Genomic DNA, 23,652 nt, shown 5'->3' with positions numbered 1-23,652 from the left:
AGTAAGATATGTGAAATGTTTGTAGTTCCTGTTTTATCCCACAGTTCATGATTGTTCTTCATGATGCCATATATATGGCAAGAGATACTCCAGGCCAAAACTTGTTAATTATTATTTAGGAGAAAATATTGAGTTCAATATTGGATATATTGAATTTGGAAGATCTATTAATGCAGGTGACAGTAAGTAGTTAGCAAGCATTTGAAATGAGATTAGAATTAAAGAGAGAGATTGAGAGCTGAATATATAGATTTAAATATTATCTTCATAGAAATGATCATTAAAACCATGGTAGCTTATGAAATCACAGAGAGTATAGAGAGTCTTAAAGTATCTATATTCAAAACATGTAAGACATGGAAGTGATCCTGAAAAGAAGAGTGAGATAAATGGGATAGAATGATACAGGAATCATAATAGAGCAATGTTACAAGGACCTAGGACGGAGATAATTATCCAGGAAACGGGAGGGGGAGTATTTACTAGTATCAGAAGCTTCAGTTAGATCAAGAAGGATAAGGACTAAAGAAAGTCATTAGATTTAACAATAAAGATATCTTTAAAGACCTGGAGAGAATAGCTTCATTTGAGTGGTTACAATGGAAGCTAGATTGCAAAGACCTGAAGAATATGAGGGGAATTTAGAGAGAGAGAGAGAGAGGAAGTAATGAAGGTGTATAGAAGTTTGCCTGTGAAAGGGAAAGGAAATACATATTTCTAGCTTGGCAAATGAAGAGGTGGTTGTTGTGGGTTTTTTTTTTTTTTTTTTTTTTTTTTTTTTTTGCTGAGGCAATTGGGATTAAATGCCTTGCTCAGGTTCACTAGGATGTGTTAAGTTTCTGAGGCTGAATTTGAACTCAGACCCTCCTGACTTCAGAGCTGGTACTCTATCCACTGTGTCACCTAGCTGCCACTTGAAGAGGTTTTTTAATAATGGGAATGATCTGGACAGGTTTATACTCAGGAGGAAAAGAACTAGTAAATAAACAGAGGGGAATGGTCAAAGCTCAAGCTTCCAGAGGAGATGAGTCAGGGAATTTGAAATAAGGTAGGGTTGAATTAGAATCTGTTTGTTTTGGAGCTGATGATTAAATTTTCAGTGTGGTCATTTCTTGGAAATTGAGAGTAGTACAAATCAGAACTTAATTTTTTTTCTTGATCAGACAAGAGAATGATGGAGAAAATATTAATATTGAAGATTAAAAGTGTGTGCAACATATTTTTTTGGGGGGAGAACTAGTTGTTACATTTACATTGTTACATTTATAAATATATCTGATTAAGGACACAAATAAGGGAATAATAAATTTAGAATTGGTCTTGGAAGTTCTGCTGCCTCATTATATAGATGGGAAACAGAGAAGTGACTTGTCTAGATAATGCAGAGAAGTGACTTGTCTGGATAATACAGAGAAGTATTTGCAGCAGGATTTAAACTCAGGTGGTCTTTTTTTGCAAGGCAGTTGGGGTTAAGTGACTTGCTAGGTTACACAGCTAGGAAGTGTTAAATGTCTAAGATTGGATTTAAACTCTGGTCTTCCCTATTCTAGGGCAGTTGCTCTATCCACTATCATGAAGTTGTCCGTGAAGTTAGGTCTTCTTAACTGTTAAGTATATTGTCTGTTCACTGCTACACATTGCCTAGGTAAGTTGACCTTGAGCAGAAGTCACCCCTTCCTCTAAGCTTCGAGTGAAAGAGAGAGAATGAGAATCATATTGAGAGAGATTTGAGTCATAAAATTAGGGCAAAGGAATTTTGTAAATAGTGAAGTATGGATAGTTTGGCCATCTTGCTCAGGGTTCTATGATACAGTGAATTACTAAAACTCCTCTGAGGGTTCTTTTCTTTAAAAAGAATTCTTTTAAAAATACTTTTTATCTGAGGTAACAGTACACAACTTTTAGATTGGCTAATATGACAGGAAAAGATAATGATAAATATTGGAGGGGATGTAGGAAAACTGGCACATTGATACATTGTTGGTGCAACTGTGAAAGGATCCAACCATTCTGGAGATCAATTTGGAACTATGCTCAAAAAGTTATCAAACTGTGCTTACCCTTTGATCCAGCAGTGTTTCTACTGGGCTTATATCCAGAGTTTTTAAAGGAGGGAAAGTGACCCATATGTGCAAAAAATGTTTGTGGAAACTGAAAACTGAGTGGATGCCCATTAATTGGGGAACGGCTGAATAAGTTATGGTATATGAATGTTATGGAATATTATTGTTCTATAAGAAATGATCAACAGGATGATTTCAGAGAGGCTTGGAGAAATTTACATGAACTGATGTTAAGTGAAATGAGCAGAACCAAGAGATCATTGTACACAGCAATAACAAGATTATATGATGATCAATTATGATGGACATGGATCTTCTCAACAATGAGATGAATCAGGCTAGTTCCAATAATCTTGTGATGATGAGAGCCATCTATACAATCAGAAAGAATTTTAAAATCAATCAGCAAGGACATTCCTTCAAGTCACAGGAATTCCTTGACAAAGTCCTAAAACTGTCTTTCTATCCTCCTTGCCCAAAAGGTCTATAGTTGGGTCCACCTGATGCAAGTTAATTCATACAGCCCCATTGCTTCTTGACTCCTAACAGCCCTATTTCATATTGGGGAGTATGTGGAGATTAATTTAGGCCTTCCCATGATGGACAGAATCAGCTACATCCAGAAAAGGAACACTGGGAAATGAATATAAACTGTGAGCACTGTTTTGTTTTGTTTTGGTTTGTTTTTCTTCCCAGATTATTTTTAGCTTCCGAATATAATTCTTCCTTTGCAACAACAACAAAATTCGGTTCTGCACATATATAATGTATCTAGGATATACTATAAAATATTTAATATGTATGGGAATGCCTGCCATCTAGAGGAGGGGGTGGAGGGAAGGAGGGGAAATTTTTGGAACAGAAGGGAGTACAAGGGATAATGTTATAAAAAAATTATCTATGAATATGTACTGTCAAAGAAAATGTTATAATTATAAAAATTAATTAAAAAATTAAAAAAAAATTTAGGCCTTCCCAGTTCAACTATTGTCCTAAGCATTATATTTGAAGTACTCTGATGAGAGGCAAGAGGAGGGATCATGTTGATTATGAGAGAAAAAGGAGGCTTGGAATGGTTTTGATTCATTGTTGTCCTTAATTCTTGAAGAGGACCAAAATGATATCCCCATGTACAAGGGATAGTGTGTCTAACTATGGCTGAACAAACCATTATGAGTTTAGAAGCTAATAGGGCAAAAATAGTATATATGACCACATGGAGTAGAGATGTTTCTAAATCTGACTATGTTGCCTTTCTTTTGAGGTACTGCAATTCTGCTTCATTCAGCACTTTTGTTTTTCATGAAGGCACACCATGTTGAGATGTCCTTTTCCAGATTCTCCCCTATTACATAGTTGATTCCAACATTTTCAGAGAGATATTGAGTGTCCTTGTGTTGTTTCTTCTGATCACCATGTGAGCACTTTTCATATGTGAGTTTTCTGTAAAACAAGAATTTCTGAAGAGAAATAAGAACCTAAATAACATACTTGAAGGGGATGCAGTCAGTGGGGTTGTATGGCTTCCTGTGGGATTATTCTCTAGGATGTGATTATGAGTGAAAGAGATTGTCAAGAGTAAGGAAGGACTGTAGTTTGGAAAGAAATGAAAAGTATTAGACAAAGAAATAAGTGATTCATGGGTAGAGGACAGTATATGTACAACAGGTTAATATATGGGGGATTTGAAGATTCTGAAAGAAGGGGAATGAAACTAGAGTAGGGTTGATGCTTGGGAAGGAACAGAGGTTTGATAAAGACAGAAATTTTATTGATATGAGATGCATAGGGAAAGAGGGAATAAGGATTTTTGTTCAGGAGAATTTTAAAGTTATTGATTATGGAGATGTGTGACTTGTGGGTGTTAATGAGGATCAAGGTTTGACTTTAATTTATGACTATCCCTCCATTTAAGGAGGCTGGTGAATAGAAAACCAGAATATTTGGGCTGATGTCCCCAAGTATGATAGTTTGGAGTAGATTTGAAGGCTGTTAATCAGGCTCTGAGTTTCTTGAAGGAAAGAAGCAAAATGACCTGGAATCCAGTACCTTATAACCACCAGGGTAATAGAGTTTGTGAACCACAAAGAAGACAAGTTGCTGAGTGACTGTGAAAGTCAAGAAATATCAGGGGAAAGAACAAGAAACATATTTACTCCTCTTAGTCTACAAAGTTGGCTTTTAGAGAAAGTGATCCTTGCCCCAGTGATTTTTAAGAGGTGTCAGACTTAAGAATTTCAGGAAAACAGAAGGAACATAAGAAAAGTAACGTTAAAGGTAACTGGTTCACAGTAGAACCTAGGTTGCATTGGGCCCAATGAAATGAAAGGATAGGTTGAGATAGGAACATGGGAATTAGGCAGACATATAGATGTGTATAAGAGAGAGAAATGGTAATATTGAAAGGGAAATTTCACACTGGACACTCTATGACTCTGAATCACATAGTTTCTGAGTGGAAGAAAATTTTCTCTAGTTGCTTAGCACGATGCCTGGTACATGGTAAAGGCTTAATAAAGATAAAGTCTTTTTATTGATTGCTCTTTAAGGTAGGAGGCTTTTGTGGGCTTTTCAGGTAGTTCAGTCCTAGATCTCAAATTAGAATTGAACCATTTTCTGAATAAGAGGTAGATGGGGTTCATTTACAGCAGAAAGATGGCAAGATATCTATTTGATTTAGGCTCTAGTTCTAGTCTAATGATAAGAGTCAAAGACTAGTGACTAGATAAGAGAAGTCCAAGTCAGAAATCTTTCTATTAATAGATTTACCCTTTGGAGAGTCCATTATGAAGTCACCTCCAGTCACTATGGATGGCAGTTCTGTCACGGGCTCAATTCCAAAGCTGAATTATCTCACCCTAGGTGAAGATGATGGGGTTGCTGGTCCTGATTGAGGGTCATTAGGGTGCTCTGCCATGGAGATTCTGACTAAAAAACTATCATCCTTCCTTAGGGAGAAACTTTCCAGTTCTTATATCTTAAGAGTACAGAAACTGGCAGGTGTCCCTGAGGAATTAAAACTTAGAAGGTAGAAATAATGTTAATCAATGATCACAAGACATATCTGGCAGAAAAGCATTGGAGGAAAAGACAAAGAGCAGCAGAGATACAACATGATGCCCAGATTCAACCCCAAATGAAGTTCGTTCAAAAAGAGCAACAGAAAACAGTGGTACAACCCTGAATTTTTGGAGGGTGAGGTGCTGTTTCACATATGTCCTTGGGCATCTTGTATTCCCTAAATATGAATTTTTGTGTATTCCTTTGTGTACACACCTATATGTGACTCTTAATTATCTGATTCTTAATTATCTTTTTCTCAATGTGTGTGTTTATAGATAAATGTTTCTGACATTTATGGGCAAAATTTTCCATTGCTACTTTGATTTTCTTACTATGTTCTTTCATTAAATGTCTTTGCTTTTTAGCTAATTAGTTCTTCAGATAGATTGTTAAAAGAAACTACATTGCTGAGGGTTTGTGAGGCTTTGGTTTGCATGGTTTCGGACCTGCAGGGGACCTAGGCCCTGGATTACTGTTTTTGGAGGTCCCATGTGAAAGAAGCAAGTGGTGATCCAGATGTTACTTAGTGCTTTAAAATTATGAAATAACCCATATTTTGGTGTTTTTAATTAAAGAACATTTAAAAGCATAGTAATTAACTTAGATATATTGTTTAAATAGCACAGTAAATCAGATTTAATTTGATAATTAAATAATTACCCCCATAGGATGAAAAAAATTCTATTTGGGAAAATAGGATATATTTTTATTAAAGTCAGAACATAAACTCCTTTAAGACAGGGTTTTTTTTGTCTTTTTTCTCCAGCACCAAGCATAAAATAGATATTTAACAAATGTATTTTTATCAAATTTGTGGCTGAATTATGAAGGGATGGGACCTTTTTCAAGTAGTGATTGAGATTGGATTAGGTGACTATTAAAGTATCTTCTACTTTTGAAATTATCTATTACTTTCGATAAGTATTAAAATGAAGGTAAATGCCTTAGGTATTATTTTTTATATGTGCTTTCCCCAAGCATATTAACTTCGGGTTACACAATAAAATGATAGCACTGTCAAAATGAGAAAAAATAGTTCTTAAGATAATAAAAATATTTTAATAAAACGGAATGATTAAAACTAATGATCTTATATTTCCATTTCTTAAATCTAGAAACGATTTTTAGGAAAAAGTTGATCAAGAATGGCGTTAGCGGATAAGAGACTTGAAAATTTGCAGATATATAAAGTTCTTCAATGTGTTCGTGAAAGAAATAAGAAGCAGATAGAGAAACTGACCAAAATGGGATACCCTGAACTTATTAATTTCACTGAGCCTACTAATGGTGTTAGTGCTCTTCATTTGGCTTCTGTCTCAAATGATGTTGATATGGTCAGCTTTCTTCTTCAGCTAGGAGCTCATCCTGATGTGCAAGACCGAAGGGGATGTACTCCAACTATGAGAGCTGCAGAGCTGGGCCATGACTTAACTATGGAAAAATTGGCTGCAGCACAAGCAGATATGACCATTGTTGATAATGAAGGAAAAGGTAAAAATCCCATCATAATATCAAACATAAAATTATATTTGCAGCTAGATCCCAAGAGGTAGAAGCAGCATTTTCTCATTTTCTAAGCTGTGTCCTTGATTTTAACATTTTCATCATTAAGCAATTTACTCAATGCTTTTTCCAGTGGCCAAAATCTTACCATACTTATTTATTCTGTAAAAAATTTAGCTTGAATTGTTTTTTAGGGTAAAAGAAGTCAGCACTAGAAAAATTAATATGTACTAATTGATTTTAAATTTAAACAGGAAATTGTCAGCATTACATGGGATGATATTCTGTCCTATATTTGTAATGACAAAGAACATACTCATTATTTTATTTTATTTTTTTGAAACTGAATCCCCCTATTTCACCCAGGCTTGGAAATACATTAGCCTTTCACAGGCTAGATACCAATACTGATTGACAGAAGAGCTTTAATCTGCTCTATTTTCCTACATGTTCTATTTTCTACATTGGTCAGTCTTGTGGCCTCTGCTCTGGGCAGTAGTAGGTGATAGTAGTAGTGATGTGGCTCTTTTAGTATCAGACTTGGCCCTGTAATAACTCAGAACTCTTAAACTTGAGTAATCCAGTAAACCAGCCTAATCTCTCCAGCAGCAGGAACCATTATATTTAACAATCCTGTTGTCCAGATTTTTATACTTTTCCATGTTTTAGTTAGTTTTAATAGAATTGTTCTAAGCCAGTACTGTCCCTGAGGATGTTTCTTTTCTTCATACTAGCTCTATAGTCTAGGCCATTCTCAAGTCTTTAAACTTAGGCTTCAAAAAAAGATTGAATTAGTTGTGGTACTCCATTCCAGTTCATTTGAGTTGTTTTTTTAATAGATTTGTAAATAATTTGTAATAATAATCATTGTAATAATGCTTTGTTATAGTCTCTTCTGTCTGAAAAGGGCTTGCTTAATTGTCAATTGGGCCTCTTGTTCTGTGTTAACAATCCAAATACTGGCATCTTATTATTCCCCTTGTCAGTTCTCTAAGTAGTTCTGGGTAGGGGATTTTCAGCACTCAATCTACCAAGAAATAGACCAGATAAGCCCCAGCAATTTATACTGGTTTTAAGCATGAGTGAGTTGGCAGAATTATTCGTGGTCTAAAAGAGCTAACAAAACTACAAAACCATTAAGGTCAGTTGCTCCTTTGTGTGTGAAGTAATCTTAAACACAGAGAAAATTTTTATAGTAATTTATAATTAGAGACAGAATCCTTTTATATAATGATAGTAAATGAGTAAAATAAAGTTGTGGTATTAAGCCTTTGCTGAAAGATATTTAATAAAATTCATATTTGGGAGATCTGATTTGGTCTGTGGAACACCTGTCTGGCCTTATCAGCTTAAGCATATCTATCTGTCTATCCATCCATCCATCCATCTATCTATCTGTCGATTTGATCTATTCACCTACCTATCTCCCCACATGCATATATGCATACATACATATATTAAATACATAATACACATATATATGCTACATTTACTGACATTTGAAATTTCTTTGCATTTCAGAACCTGATGCATTGCAGACTAATACTGTTTTTTTCAGTGATATGATTCTGGTTTTCTACAGGGATTCTGTTTTACTGCTTATTGCCCACCAAAAGACACTATCGTTGTGTTCTGATTGCCCTGGAAAATGGGGCAGATGTCAACAATTGTACATTTGAAGGAACGCCAGTATTTCTTAAAGCTTGTGAAGAAGCACATCAAATTAAAGATGTGTGTATGAGACTTTTGGAAAAAGGAGCCAATCCAAATGCAATCAATTCGGTATGACAATATTATGATAAATATTATTTTCTTTACATACTATATTAGTATAATGTTAATGTTTAAATATAGAAATATTAAGAGGTCAGAAGCTAATTTTAATTGCTTAGAGTAAAGATACCAAACTCAGATTAGTAGCAGCTATTTCTACTAATCTGTATGTGAATATTCAAATTCTATTTTTGATAATGTATCCTGAACAAGTCACTTAATATTATAACTTCCTAGATACTTCTATAAAATTATAATTTGAAGAAGAGGAGTTGTCCTGATTGGTGGAGGAAGTTTTCTTTAAAAAGTCCTCCTTCACTAATAACATTATAAGTTGACACACAAAACCTTTATTTAGAAAAAAATTAAAATTTTACATAAAAGTAAAATATCATTACAGAAAAATAGAAAATGATAAAAGAGAAAAGACTACTTACATAAATTATATTTCAACAGAAGTAAATTTTTTTGCTATTTTTATATACTAAAAAAACATTTACTCAGGTTTTAATTTAGCTATTATTTTATTTCCTTATATTATAATAATTATTTTATGGTACTAGAGTATTTTCAAAATTTACTTTTTTTAAAGTAGGTATAGGCTCTTTAATTTTCATTTAATTAACTTCATTATTTTTTCTATCCCAATTTATTGATCAGCTGTTTACAACTTTACAACACATACTTTCCTTAACATTAGTTTCTTATAGCCATTCCTTTTTTGACACCATTCATTTAAGGTCTCTTTTTTTTAGGCTTAATCACTGTCATATAAATTGTACTTATTAAAATTTTAGGACCCAAGGATCTAATAGTTTTTGAATCTTTGAATCTTATATTCAAAAGGATATTATGTTTTGGGCTTTATATAGCATGAAGTTAAAATCAATCTAGTGGCAAAGACTTGCTTTGTATAATCAAGGTAAATATTACCTGCTTTTTTCAATATTAGTCAACAGGTCGAACTGCATTAATGGAAGCTGCAAGAGAAGGAGAGATAGATGTGGTTCGAGGTATACTTGAAAGAGGAGGAGACGTTAATGCTTATGACAATGAGAGGCAACATGCTTCACATTTTGCTGCCAAAGGAGGCTTTTTTGATGTAATAATCTTGATAAGTACTTCTAAAATTCCTACCATAGATTTTATATTTCCCTTTTCCCAGGATTTACATAATATCTTTAGTAAACAGAGATTTTAAAAATTTGAGTTATGTATATCTTAAATGCCATTGTGACTTCCCAAAAAGATTATACACTTGCAACAATTTCAGGCAAAATTTTTAAAGCATTACCTCTTTTATACAGTTGCTCACTTATATGTTGTATAGTGACTGTTTAATTTATTATAATTGGTTGAAAATTTATCTCAGTCTGCTCAACTGTAACAAAGTTTGAAGTTCTGCTAATTTGAAAGGACCTACATATTTCAATAATTCCAACTCTGGTTATAATTATCATACTTTTACAAAATGTCTTCTGTGAGTTCCATTACTTTTCTAAATTTAAAATTTTAATCATGTAATTGAACCAGCAAATAGTAATCCATAGGTAAAATTAAATAGAATAAATAAAAATAACAAAATTGAAAGAATATAAGGGCTATTTTTTTCTGAAAAAACAATTTCAGCCCATTAAAATTCCTCTCCCTAGTTTTAATAGTTAACATCCTAATTTCTTAAAGGCTCATTACTTCATTAAAACAATTATTAAACTCCATCTGTGTCCTTTGTTATGTATTCTATATTCCTTTAAAACCTTTTATTTTCGTTTAGATCCTGAAGCTTATTTCTGCTTATAATGGAGATTTGGGGATTATTGCAATGAATGGAAATACACCACTCCATTATGCTGCCATGGGTGGTTTTGCAGACTGCTGTAAATTTATAACTCAACGAGGTAAAATTTTTAACTTTTTATTGTAGCTATGTAAATTGTCGATTTATAATCTTTACTATATAAGTATTCAATTATCAAGTCTTAATCACGGAATCATAAAGTTTTTTGAGTTGAAAGAAACTTTAAAAGTTATAATCAATAGTCTATAAACATTTATTAAGCTTCAACTACGTGCTAGGTACTGTGCTACACTCTGGTGATCCAAAAAAGGAAAAAGACAATCCCTGCCTTCATGGAGCAATGGGATAAGACAGAAACCACAAAAAAACATGTGAGAAGTGGGAAAGAAGAGAAGATACCCAAAGTTGGAGTCATGGAGAAATCAATAAAAGTAGTGTAAAGCCAGAAGAGGTGGGTCATAATATCACAGAACATAAAGTCTATGAGGGTTATAGAGTCCTAACTCATCTTTTTGCAGATTGGGAAACTGAGGTTTCTAAGGAGCAAGTTACTTACTTTACAAAGAGCAGTGAGTTGATTCAGTGGATAGGGTGCCAGACATGGAATCTGGAAGACTCATCTTCCTGAGTTCAACACTTGCCTCAGACACTAGCTGCGTGACTTGGGACAAGCCACTTAACCCTGTTTGCCTAAGTTTTCTCATCTGTAAAATAAACTGGAGAAGGAAATGATAAAATCCTCACTCCAGTCTTTGCCAAGAAAACCCCAAAAGGGGTCACAAAGAGTCAGACATGACTTTAAAGATGACTGAATGACTGAACAACAAAACAGCGAGCTATTAAATTATAGATCCAAATTGAAAACAAGGCAAGTTTTTTTCTATTTAATTTTATTTTAGTAGTATATTATTTTTCTAATCACATGTAAAGATGATTTTCAACTTTTTTTATAATAGCCTTTTACTTTTTCAAAATACACTTAAAGATAGTTTTCAACATTCACCCTTGCAAAATTTTGTGTTCCAAAATTTTCTTCTTCCCTCTCCATCTTTCCTTTTCCCTAGACAGCAAGTAATCCAATATAGGTTAAATATGTGCAATTTTTCTAAACATCTCCACGTTTATCATGCTGCACAAAAAAAAAATAATCAGATCAAAAGTGGGGAGAATAAAAAAGAATAAAACAAACAAGCAAACAATAGCAGCAAGAAAGGTGAAAGTACTGTGTTGGGATCCACATTCAGTCCTTATAGTCCTCTCTCTCAATGCAGATGGCTCTATCACAAGTCATTATAATTGACTTGCATCACCTTGCTGTTGAAAAGAGCCCCTTCCATCACACCAATTTTTTGGGTAAGATTTTGAGTTCAAATATTTTTTTCTTCCTACTCCTCTTCCCTTCCTCTTCCCCACAGTAACAATCAATCTGATATGTATACATTCATTTTTAACATTTCCATATGAGTCATGTTGGGAAATAAAAGAAGAGTTTTTTGTAGATAAATCTGTGTTAAAATTTCATTTTTTTTTAAAGTAGGAAGAAACAAAACTAGCCATTCTGGACCTGATTATCACCAAAAAGAGAGTACTAGTTGTGTAAATAGAGATGAAACCTCATTTGGAAGTGGTAATAGATAAGGGGAGAGGGAAGCCAGGCACAGTCTGACATATACCCTAGATTAAAGAAAAGCTCCATTCTTTAAGCCTCTTGAAATTGGCTGATCAATTAAAATTTAAATAAGCCCAGGAAGGATCAAAATTCTCAATAATGAAAATTAAAGACAAAATATAAAATAATTCCAGTGAAGATTAAAAAAGGAAGTTGTCAAAAGAGAAACTTATATTCCAAGGAAATAATTGTTCAATCTAAGCTTTGAAACATGTATACAAAAAATGGAAATAAAAGTGGATAGAAGATGATGAATATAAAATCATGGCATTTTCTATATGGATTGTTTCAACATTAAAGTTTAGAATGACCTGAGTTGATAAAGAAATATTATAAAGAAAACAAATACTTTTTAAAATCCACATATTTATGGAAAGAAGGCATACTAGGGTGGCTTAAGATATATGAATATGACAATAGAATATACTGAACTTTCTTGCTTCAAAGATAGAACAAAAATAAATATGGAACTGAAATACAGGATAAGAAGCTTGATAGTAAGAAAGCATCCAGCTACCTGAATGAGTTAAAATTTATCGCATATAGGTAAATAATAACCCAAGATATTGAAGAAACCAGTAAATGTGTTTGCTGAACTATCTTTAGTAATCCTTGAAAAAAAGAGTATGTGGTGAATACAAAGCATGAGATAGGACAGTTGTGAGTTAAAGGGTTCTAATGAGTGGAACCTTCAGAATAAGAGTAATGAATTTGAGTTTAATTCCTTGCAAAATTATTCTACTCGTTATTGATAAGAAGGTTAAAGAATATCTCAGAAAAAATTCAATATCACAAAAAGACAGTCTTTCTAAAGAATAAGAAGTTTTTCCTGGTCAGCCACATTTCCTTTTTTGATATATTTACTGAACAAGTACATCAGGAGAATGCTGTAGTATCATATAATTTCATCAAAACATATAATGAAGTCTTACATGTTTGTTGATAAGAGGAATAGATGTGATCTAGTTTTACACACACACACACACACACACACACACACACACACACACACACACACACACATATACACATACATACAGAGAGAGAGAGAGAGTATTATTAGATGATTTTGGAACTGATTGAATAGCTATAGCCAAAAAGTAGTCATTAATGTTCCGAGTCAGCTTGTAAGATTTATAATTGGGATTTTCATTGTTTTTTTTTTTTTTTTTTTTTTTTTTTTTTTTTTTAATCAGTGTCTGAGATAAAGGCTACAAGATATGCTTATTATGTTTTTAAGTAACTCAGTCCTGGGAAGTATGCCAAAATGTTATATAATACCACTGGGATAAAAATCAAACAAATATATAACAACAACAACAAAAAAAAACAAATTAACATTAACAACAATAGAGGTCAAAATTCAATATAATAAAATATTAATAGGTGCCAGTATAAAATCTCATATGAGTTATCAGCAGTCATCTTGAGCACATATAGCTACATAGTGACTAATTTGAAAATTATCTTGGGGTTTTAATGAAGTATAAATTCAATATGAGTAAACATCATAAAGCAATCATGCATTTTAGGTTGTCTAAGAAGAGACATAGTATCCAAGGCATAGTATCCAAGAGGGTAGTTTCCAGTAATCTGGCCTTGTTGGACCTCATTGGCAAATTGTATCTAAATTGGCTCCACATTTTAGAAGGAATATTATTAGGCTGAAGAGAGTCCAGAGGAGGAGGATCAAAATTGTGAAGAATTTTGAGATCATGCCATAGGTGGATCATTTAAATGAACTGGATCATGCTCTGCCTAGAGAAAAGGAGATGTACCTTGAAGGTTATATCTGACTTATCACAGAGAAGTAGATTTAAACCTTTTCTGGTTGACGCTGTGTAGTAGGACTAGTAGTAATTGGTGTTAATTTTAAAGAATCAAATTTAGGCTTCTTCAACTAAGATAATAACAATTATAGCAATCCAAAAGATAGTTTGGATTTATTTAAAAATATTCATGCAAAGGCTGGATTACAATTGCCAATGTTTAATAAAAGGGATTCTTTAGTTTAGTCTGTCATTTTTTTCTACTCTTGAGACTTTGTTAGATTAATATCGTTTTAAAAGATAAGAGCTTCATCTCACTAGTTCAGCAGAAGTTATAAAGGGTTAAAATGCCATTGAATAACTGAATAAGTTTCTGAGTACATAAATTTCAATAGTAATTTTGGAAGTTTGTTTTTAATACTCAACACACAATATATGATTTAATAATATATGTGTTTTGGGGGAACCACTGAAGAAATAAATTCAGAACAATAGTCCATATTTCACTATTTCACTATTCTTTGAAAACTTTGATAAAATTTCTGATGAGCTTTTTGGGTTTTACGTTTAAAGTCAATTTTAAAGAACAACTGAAAATCAAGTATAACTTGGCTTGCATATAAAATACTTTGTATATTAAAATTTAATTGTGATTTATTTGAAGAAATATAATTTGAAGAATGTTTGAAGAATTTATTTGAAGAATATAAGATTTTTTTAAAATATGGACACTAGTTCCCAATGCAGATTAGATTATAATCCCTGAATAGATGTTAGTAAACATCCACAAAACTTCACTTGGCTTAGGTTTTAGACAGCAGGTATAGTTGATCCTGTTCCATATTCATATTTTTCCCATCTTGATAAAACCTGTCATCATCTGGTACTTTGATGGTACAGTCTTTAAGTAGTCAAAAATATATCTATGACTGATGATGAAATATACCAGAGTAGGCTTTTAGTGGACGTAATACATAAATAATGAATACATGGTATATCAGTATAAAATGTTTAAATTTACTCTAGCATATTTTCTATTGTTTTTCATTTTTAATTGAGTGCATCTGCAAAATTCTGAATTTAACCAATCAGCAGGTATTTATTAAGGACCTACTATGTGCTAGGCAGCCTCTGTCGGTCAATAAGCATTTATTGGAAAACCACTATATACTCTAGGCACTAAGTAAACAAATACCAAAAAAAAGAAATAATCTCTTCAAGGAAGGGGCAAGTTTATATATGCACATTAAATATACATGTGTGTATTTATATTTATATGTACTATGTCTGTATATATATATGGCACATATGTATATGTGTGTGTACAAACATATATAAGAATAATATAAAGAATAAATATAAGTTGTTAAATAAAAGAAAAGGAAGAAGTAAGCATTTGGGATAATCAGGAAAGACTTCATGTAAGAAATCAAGCATCTTTTTTGTTAGTGTTTGACAAAGAATTGAAAATTTAAGTAAAAAAGACAACATTGGCCTTAAAATGAAGAATCGATTTTTTTGTTTTAATTCCATGTTCTATACTATTGTTAAATTTATAAATAGAAAGTACTACACAGTTCTTAGAAAATATGCTTAAAAAAGAGAAAGGAGGAAAAAAGAGAAGGGGAAAAATAACCCCTTACTGAATTTAACTTTTTCCAAATTAATTTCCCTAATCTTTTCATTTTCTATACTGTTATTGTCAGATATTTCTACTTTTTCTGGCATTTGCTTTCTTAATGAAATTTTTCTTAACTAAAGCTAATTTTTTCCCCCTGAATCAAGCTTAGCATTTAACATTTTAGCTTATTTTGTGATTTGATACAACTATTTCTAAAGATGAACCAAAATGTTTTACAAGTGTATGAAAAAATATGAAGTCAGCCAAGACTTCATTCTTTTGTTCACAGGCCTTGCCCCTTTGATACAAAAGGCAAAAAAGAAAAATGTTTCACAGAATCCCTGATAATATTTCTAAAAACCAGCATTCTCAGGGATTTTAATAAGTTAGTCAATAAAAACTAATTATATATTCTGTTTTAGGGACTTATGTTGAGGATACAAAGGCAAGCAAAAGACTGTCCTTGCTGCTTCAAGCAGCTACAATCTAATAAGGCCACAACAATATGCAAATAACTATCATAAATAAACTGTATATAGGGTAAATAGAGGACAACCCAGAAAGAAGGCTTTAGAATTAAGAAGGATTAGGAAAAGCTTGCAGTAGGAGAACTTTTAGCCAGAAGACGGAGATGAGTAGAGAGTTCCAAACATGAGGGGTGGGGGTGGGGGGACAACAAATGAGATGTCTGCAGTCTGGAAATGGAGTGCCTAGAGAAAGGGTATTAATCATTCTAGAATTTTCAAGGTACAATTCCAATATAAATCCTTAAATATGTTGTTTGTTGTTTTAGTAATTCCATGAATTGCAGGAACTATCCCATTTATCACTTATATTTCTGTTTCTGAATATTGGAAGCCATTATTTTATCACTAAAACATAGTACCTGACACATAATAAACGCTCAGTAAAATGCTGCTTGACTAATTGATCAGTATGAACCAATTTCCAACATAGTTTTCATTTTCTCATTTCTTAAAGAGTCTCACTCTATTCTCTGGTTAAATTTTACTTAAAATGAGTAATACTAGCATGTTAAAAAAATAATAGAATTTTTAGAAAGCTCTATATTTCAGATCATTAGATGCACAAATAAAATATAATGTTCTTCATAATTCTTGGTACTTTTAGGTATTGCTATTTCTGAAAGACTTATCTTGCTTTATAATATCTCAAAATATTTTAGTAGCTCACTTCACTGTTTTATTCGAGTATTTTAGGGTAAATATTTTTATTTTCTACTCTTTTTGAAGAGAGTAGTTCCAATATAATAATCAGAATTGCAAATTATTTTCCTCACAATATACCTAGTAAGTATTTGGGGTAGAATTTGAACTCGTGTCTTGACTCTCTTGGTGTTGTTTGTCCTTCTTTCTGCAAGAGGACCATGATGTCAGGAAGGTGATGTCATGACATGCAAGTGAATTGGATTTAGGTGAAGGAAGGCTGGTCAAGGTCACCTGCCTCATTTTCCCCTCCAGAGCCATTTGGGTAAGTGGCAGGATACAGATCAAGGTGACTAGAGATGGCCCTAGGTACAGTGGGAGATCTTGGCCTTTTTAACCTAAGGTTTTCAACAGGTCTCAGTTTAGTTCTGTGTAAACAATGTCATATTATCTATTGATGAGAGTATCTTTTGCTCATTTTAGAAATTTTTTTCATTGATCTTAAGATCTTTGAAGAATAACCAATTTCATGACTATCTTAAAAACTTTAGACCATAAAATCTGCATCCTTTTTAAAATATAATTGTGATTGGTATGAGTAAGCCTTCCATCAATGAAGACCACACCTTAAAAGAAGTAATTGAAAAATGTTCTAACTGTGTTTGTTATAGCCAAATAATTCACTATCTAGTATCTAATCTTTATGTGATTATCTTCTCTAGCCTCAATGCATAGCTTGATGAATACTTAGATTATACACAGAGAGATACTTCCTATTACTGAGACACTAACTGAAGTATTTACAGCTTGATAAGAGAAGCCAGAGCCAATATTTCCCAGGATAGCTTTTAAGAATTAAGGGACATCCAAAGACTGGAAATCAAAAGGCATACCCATTTATTGGGGAATGGTTGAACAAATTGTGTTATGTGATTATGATGGAATACTATTGTGCTATAAGATATCATAAGCCGGATGTTCTCAGAAAAACCTGGAAAGATTGATTCAAAATAAAATTATGGTGTACAAAGTAATAGCAATATTAAGATATCTGTGAATGACTTAGCTATTCATAGCAATGCAGTGATCCAAGACAACTCTGAAGAACTTATGATGAAAAATGCTATCCATGCCCCCCAAAAGAATTGAATATTCTTTTCTTTATTTTTTTGAGTTTTTTTATTCAAATAAAACTCATTTTTCTTGAGTTTTTTTAGTCTGTGTTTTTTTTAACAGCACAAGTAATATAAAAATGTTTTGTATGACTTTCAGATGTGTAATCTATATTGATTGAATTGCTCCTTGGAGAAGGAAGGAGAGAATCTGGGACTCAAAGTTTTAAAAACAAAGATTAAAAAGAGTTTTACATGTTACTGAGAAAAATAAAATAATAAGTTCAAAAAAGAAATATTATTTTTTAAAAATTCAGGGCCACTTCTGTATTATAAGTCATTGAAGGAAGATTTCAGTAGATAGATAAACATCCTACTGGCAGTAATATGTGAACATGCATTATGAGAGTGCTAAGAATTAGACCGCTTTCAGATCCATAAGCTTTAAATATAAGAGGCTGGTGGTGCTAGCAAATAGCTGCCAGTAATCCATTATATTAGAGGAAATATTGAACATGCTTGTAAAATGAACACTCATTCTTTTCCCTAAAACGGTGGATTTCTTTCAGCTCACCATCAGGATTATAGTTTTTCCTTCTCACAATTCACTACAACAAGAAAGACTGCATACTTTAAAATTGAAAATAAGCTCACCTAGTCTTGGCCTCCTGCTTCTCTAAATTTTTCTGCCTATTTCTGTCCCAGGAGGAATCTGGTCTCAAATATTACTGCTTTTTTTCTTCTCATTTATGGCTGTATCAATTGAATCTGTTTGTACTGATGATTCCAAATTAATTTTATAATTTGGTACTTCAACTTCTTCTCTTGGAGTATGGTTTCTTTCTATTCTGAGCCCTTTCTTTTAACATTCAAATAAAACTTAGTGACAGTATCTGAATGGTCACTTGGGTTATAGTTCATTGTCATACACAAATTGAGAAGCACTTAATATTGTTCAAAAATAATTTTAGAGAAGTACAACTAACCTACTTTTAGTGGGTTCTCTATTATAGAATTGTTAAAGTAAAGGAAAAAATGCAGAAGAGAGGGGAATGGAAGTGAGCATCCCAAAAAAACCTAGAGAGAAATCCTCAAGGCAGTTTCACTAATACCCAACTTTTACATCTCAAATATTAACAGTTCTTTTCCAAAATTCTGTATTTGGCACTTCAAGTTGCTCCTTGCCAGTGGGGGAGTTTCAATTTTGAAAGCTGACAATAGTAATGTTAGGTATATAGTGTGTGTGGGGCTACAGTAGTCTATAGCTATAGACTTTGCTCTTTTTCTGTTCTTTGTTATTTGTTCAATCTTTCTTTTCCAGGAAACCCCTCTAATATTCTTTTTTTCCTTTGGCTAAATGGTAAAAACCAATCTCTTTAGTTTTCTTTCTAAGAAGAACTTGTATAAGGGAAAAAAAGAAATACCATGAAGAGCATCCCATCATTGTATGTTCATTATCTGTGATCAGTATTTGCAAGAAGCTTATGTATTAGCATGGCAAGGAGGTAAAGAAATTCTATGAAGAACTCACTGATACTCTTTAAATTCATCCACCATAAACTTTAATATACAGCAGTTGCACTTCAAAGGGAAGATATAGGTAAGGACTGTGAAAAATTATTGTAGAAAATGCACACTATTTAAAAAAAAAGGGTTAAAGGCTTGTAAACTGCACAGAAGTCATACTTATGTATCATAAATGCTTTCTTCAAGATGAGTTGAGAAATGCTGGAAATTGTACTGAATAGCATAATAAATGAAATTTTGACTATTTTAACAGATTAGAAATGGATAGTTACTGATAAGGAAGTCATTTTCAAATTAACTTTCTGTTTCAATAAGCCACTGGCTTGTTAAGAGAAAAAAATCAATACTAAATTAGAAGGAAAAATTAAAATGAGAATGGATTTGTCAAGGCAACTTTTACCTGATCTATCAAAACAATACTACCAATGGTTAAAATGAAGAATGTGTTAGAATAGAATTATCACTATTTATTGGAGTTTAGCTAATAAAAGTTATTACAGTGAGAAGGCCAAAGGATTCTAGAAAACATATCAGCAAAGAGGAATGGATTGAATTAGATGGCCTCTGAGATTCTAGGAGTCAAAAACCTGATCTCCTTGCAAAGAAGAGAGATACGACAACCAAATGTTTGTTTGGAGATAGATATAACTTGAAAAATTTTATGGAGTAGGACTGTAGAAGACTTTTATCAACTTCATTGATAAAACAGTGTTATATTGTTATGGGCCAGAACTTGAAACAAGGTGCTAAGAATATTACATTTTAGAGAGAATATATGATAGAAAAAATTTACAAAGAGGTTGGCAAAAGATCGATCTCAGCAGTTAAACAAAAAAAATGTTCCATTAAGCCATTAACTTGTTAAAGTAAAAAGCACTACCACATTAGAAGAAAAAAATTAAAATGGGAAGATAATGGATTAATCGAGGCAACTTTTACCTGACCTGTCTAAATACTATCAATGAATGGTAAAAATGAAAAATGGATTAGAATAAAATCATCACTGTTTCTGTAACTTTTTAAAAATACATTTGGACTTCTAGCATATAATAGTACCCAATATGCCACATAAGAAAGTAGAAATAAATTGCAGTTAAAAAAAAACACAACAGAAGTAGCTAGACGGAGACAAAGTATAGATATGAAATAGGGAAAGATAAATTCACTTGAAAAAAGTCATAGATGGTTAAACTACCATTCCATGTGCCCACTTTATTTTTCATAAGGCTTTTTGTAGAAAATGGTAATCATTTTTATTGAGGGTAAGTGAAAAAACACAAAAGGGAAAAAGTGGCCTTGTGCAAGTCATTTTCTATAATAGAACACTATAACCACATACATTATGGCAAAGTTCAGGAAATAGGCAGTGATAAAATATGGGAAATATTTTTTTCACTCCTAAAAACCCCATATTTAATTGATTAAGGTTTCTGTCTCCCATATATTTTTCAGAATCATGGGTCTTTTATTAAAAGATACAATAGAATAACTTTGTGTGCCCTCTTATTAACAATGCTAAATAAGGCATAAAAAAGTGCTAAGATGTTTTTTGACCATCTGGCTGGTATGAATAGAAATTTCATAGAAATAATGTATTTCAAATATTTCTGTTTATGGATGAGTCTCAGTAATACTGTACAGCCTCCAAAATAAGTTTTATAAACTAACCTATCAAAATTGGGTGGGAGGGAATAATACTCCTTGTTAAATCTAACTATCCATATATAGGAAAATCAGATAAAGGATGACTAATGTCCAGATTCTGCTCCTGTTTATGTAGCTTCTAGAGTTGTTAGAGTACTTATCTTGAAAACAATCTGGCCATTTAGTTTAATCTCATTTTGCAGTTGAGGAAATTGAGTCCTAGTGGGATGAAGTGATTTGCCAAAGCCATATTAGTAGAAAGTCATTAAGTCTTTCAAGGTTGTCTTTATAATATTGGCTTAGCTCACTTTGTTCATCATCAGGTCAAACAAGTCTTCCCAGGTTTCTCTGAAACTATCCCTTTCATCATTTCTTACAACACAATAGTATTCCATCATATTTGTATATCATCACTTGTTCAGCCTATTCATTCATTCTTCAATTGGTGGATCTTCCTCAGTTCCCAGTTCTTTGCTACCAGGAAAAAAGTGCTCTGAATACTTGTAATTACAGCTCCTCCCCGCCCCCTTTTCTTTTGATCTCTTTAGAATATAGACCAAGTAGTAGTTTCACTGGATCAAGAGAAAACACATAATTTAGTCAGTGTCTGGGCATAGTTTCAATTTGCTTTCTAGAATGGCTGGACCTGGTTTACAACTCCACAAGCAGTGAATGAATATACTTATTTTCTCACAATCATGCTAACATTTGTCATTTTCTTTTTTGTCAACTTGCTAATCTGTTGGGTATGGGATGGCACTTAAGAGTTGTTTTAATGTGAATTTCACTATTAATGATTTATAGTATTTTATGTGAGATTTGATAGCTTAAATTTCTTTTTTTGAAAAATGCGTATGTCCTTGACTATCCTTTAAAAATGGCTCTTTTTTAAAAAAAATTTGAGTCAATTCCTTAAGAAATGAGACGTGTTTCAGAGAAAATTACAACTAAGATTTTCCCCATTTTCTTACTTCTCTTTAAAAAATAGAATTAACTTTTTGTTCAGCAAAACAACTGTTTGGTCATATATACATATATTGTATTTAATTTATACTCTAACATATTTACATATTTATATTTAACATGTATTGGTTGACCTGCCATCTGGGGGCGGGGGAAGGAGGGGAAAAATTGGAACAAATGGTTTGGCAATTGTCAATGTTGTAAAATTATCCATGCAAATATCTGGTAAATAAAAACTATTAAAAATTTAAAAAAAATAATAGAACTAAATGGGGTAGCTAGGTGGTGCAGTGGATAGAGCACTAGCCCTGAATTCAAGAGGACCTGAGTTCAAATGTGGTCTGACACTTAACACTTCCTAGCTGTGTGACACTGGGAAAGTCACTTGATCCCAATTGCTTCAGAAAAAACAAAAAAGTAGAATTGTTTACTTTCCCATTTTTCATTTTTTAAATGTTATATTTTAATGAATAGAACTTTTTTTTTCTCTCCTTCCCACCCATACCCCATTAAAAAAAGAAAAAAATTTGCATAGGCAAACAAAACAAATTACTTCATTGGCCTTTTCAGAAAGCATATTTATCATTCTATAATCTGACTCCATTACCTCTGTTATCAAGATGTGAACTACAAATTTAATCATCAGTTCTTTAAAATCACCAGTTCTCTGAAAACATGAATAGTTGTTGCATTGATAAGAATTCTTATAGCTTTCAAGGCTATTTGACTTTACAATGCTATTCTTATTGAATGAATTGTTCTCCTGAATTTGCTCATTTCATACTTTATCAGTTTTCAAAACTGTTAAAAATTATTGTTACAATACAATTTTTTCTAGTACTGCTTACTTCATTTTGCATCAGTTCATATGAGGCTTTCCATGTTTTTGAAATATTCTGTTTCTCACAGCATTTCTTATATAGTATAGTAGTATTCCAACATATTTCATATAGCATGGTTTATTCATTCATTCAGGAATTGTGGGCCATCCTTTTGATTTCTAATTTGTTTTTCTCTCCTCATATTTATTTCTCTTATATTTCTTTTGACTCTTGTGTTTGCATATCAGTGTTTCTAAGCAACTCTTATCTTTTTATCAGGGATTCTTGGAAAGCCTGCTCTATCACCAAAGGTCCATATGCAGCATCAGTACTATTTTCAGTAGCCTCCCAAGTATGAATAGGGAAGAGCCAAAGACAATGGTAGTCTGCAAGATTCTACATATCTAAAAGTACCTACAAGAAAGCCTTGGGGAGTCAGAAAGTCCAAGGATATGTAGAAGTTCACAGCTTTTTCACAGGCTTGGGGAGAAACAGCAACCAGTCTGGTACCAAAGCCATAGTACCAAAGGGTTCCAAGGTTTTTCTAGTCCTCTATGTTCCAATGCTATAGATTTTCACGAAGTTACAGCATTCTAATAAACCTCACAGATCCAAGAAAAAGCAAATCCAAGGAGCAGAAGGTTGGTACAAGAGACCAGGTAATCCAGGCAACACCAAGCATAGCCAGACATGTCATAAAAAAATCACCATGAGGGTCCCAATTCAGGAAGAAAAGATGGAGATATGAATAGAGACACAAATATCAAGAAACTATTTTAGACCTATAAATAGACGCTTAAGAAAGGAACAGGAATTTATTAAGTACCCACTATGTTCTTGGCACTATGCCAAGTACTTTAAAATATTCTCTCATTTGATGCTCAACGACTTAGGGAAGTAGGTGATATTATTACTCCCATTTTATATCTGAAGTAACTGTGAGAAACAGAAGTTTAAATGACTTTCTCAGGCATAAAGTCTACTAAGTTTCTAAGACTAGATTTGAATTGAGCTCTTCTAGGTTCCAGGTCTTGCTACTTAATGTTCTACCCACTGTATTACCTAATAACTTTGTTAAAAATAACAGTAATCACTTAACATGGGAAAAATTGATTTTTCTACAAGCACTATATGCATATATGGAAAAAAACAAAGCAAAA

General features: G+C 32.6%; 1 protein-coding gene across 4 annotated transcripts in view; it reads left to right on the top strand.

Annotated features, from left to right (window-relative positions):
* Positions 1-23,652, top strand: part of ANKEF1 (ankyrin repeat and EF-hand domain containing 1) — a 61,387-nt gene that overhangs the window by 23,421 nt on the left and 14,314 nt on the right. For 2 of the 4 annotated variants that reach the window (XM_074287861.1, XM_074287862.1), the window contains exons 2-5: positions 6,242-6,617; positions 8,212-8,411; positions 9,355-9,504; positions 10,177-10,300. In XM_074287861.1, the coding sequence (XP_074143962.1) occupies positions 6,272-6,617; positions 8,212-8,411; positions 9,355-9,504; positions 10,177-10,300 (820 nt within the window). In that variant the 5' untranslated portion in view covers positions 6,242-6,271. Of the gene's footprint in view, positions 1-2,962; positions 5,259-6,241; positions 6,618-8,211; positions 8,412-9,354; positions 9,505-10,176; positions 10,301-23,652 lie in introns of those variants that run through there. The other 2 variants (XM_074287860.1, XM_074287863.1) reach the window with 2 other exon arrangements.

This window comes from Sminthopsis crassicaudata, chromosome 2 (assembly GCF_048593235.1).
Source record: "Sminthopsis crassicaudata isolate SCR6 chromosome 2, ASM4859323v1, whole genome shotgun sequence".
Lineage (NCBI taxonomy): Eukaryota > Metazoa > Chordata > Mammalia > Dasyuromorphia > Dasyuridae > Sminthopsis > Sminthopsis crassicaudata.
This window is presented reverse-complemented; position numbering and strand designations above follow the sequence as displayed.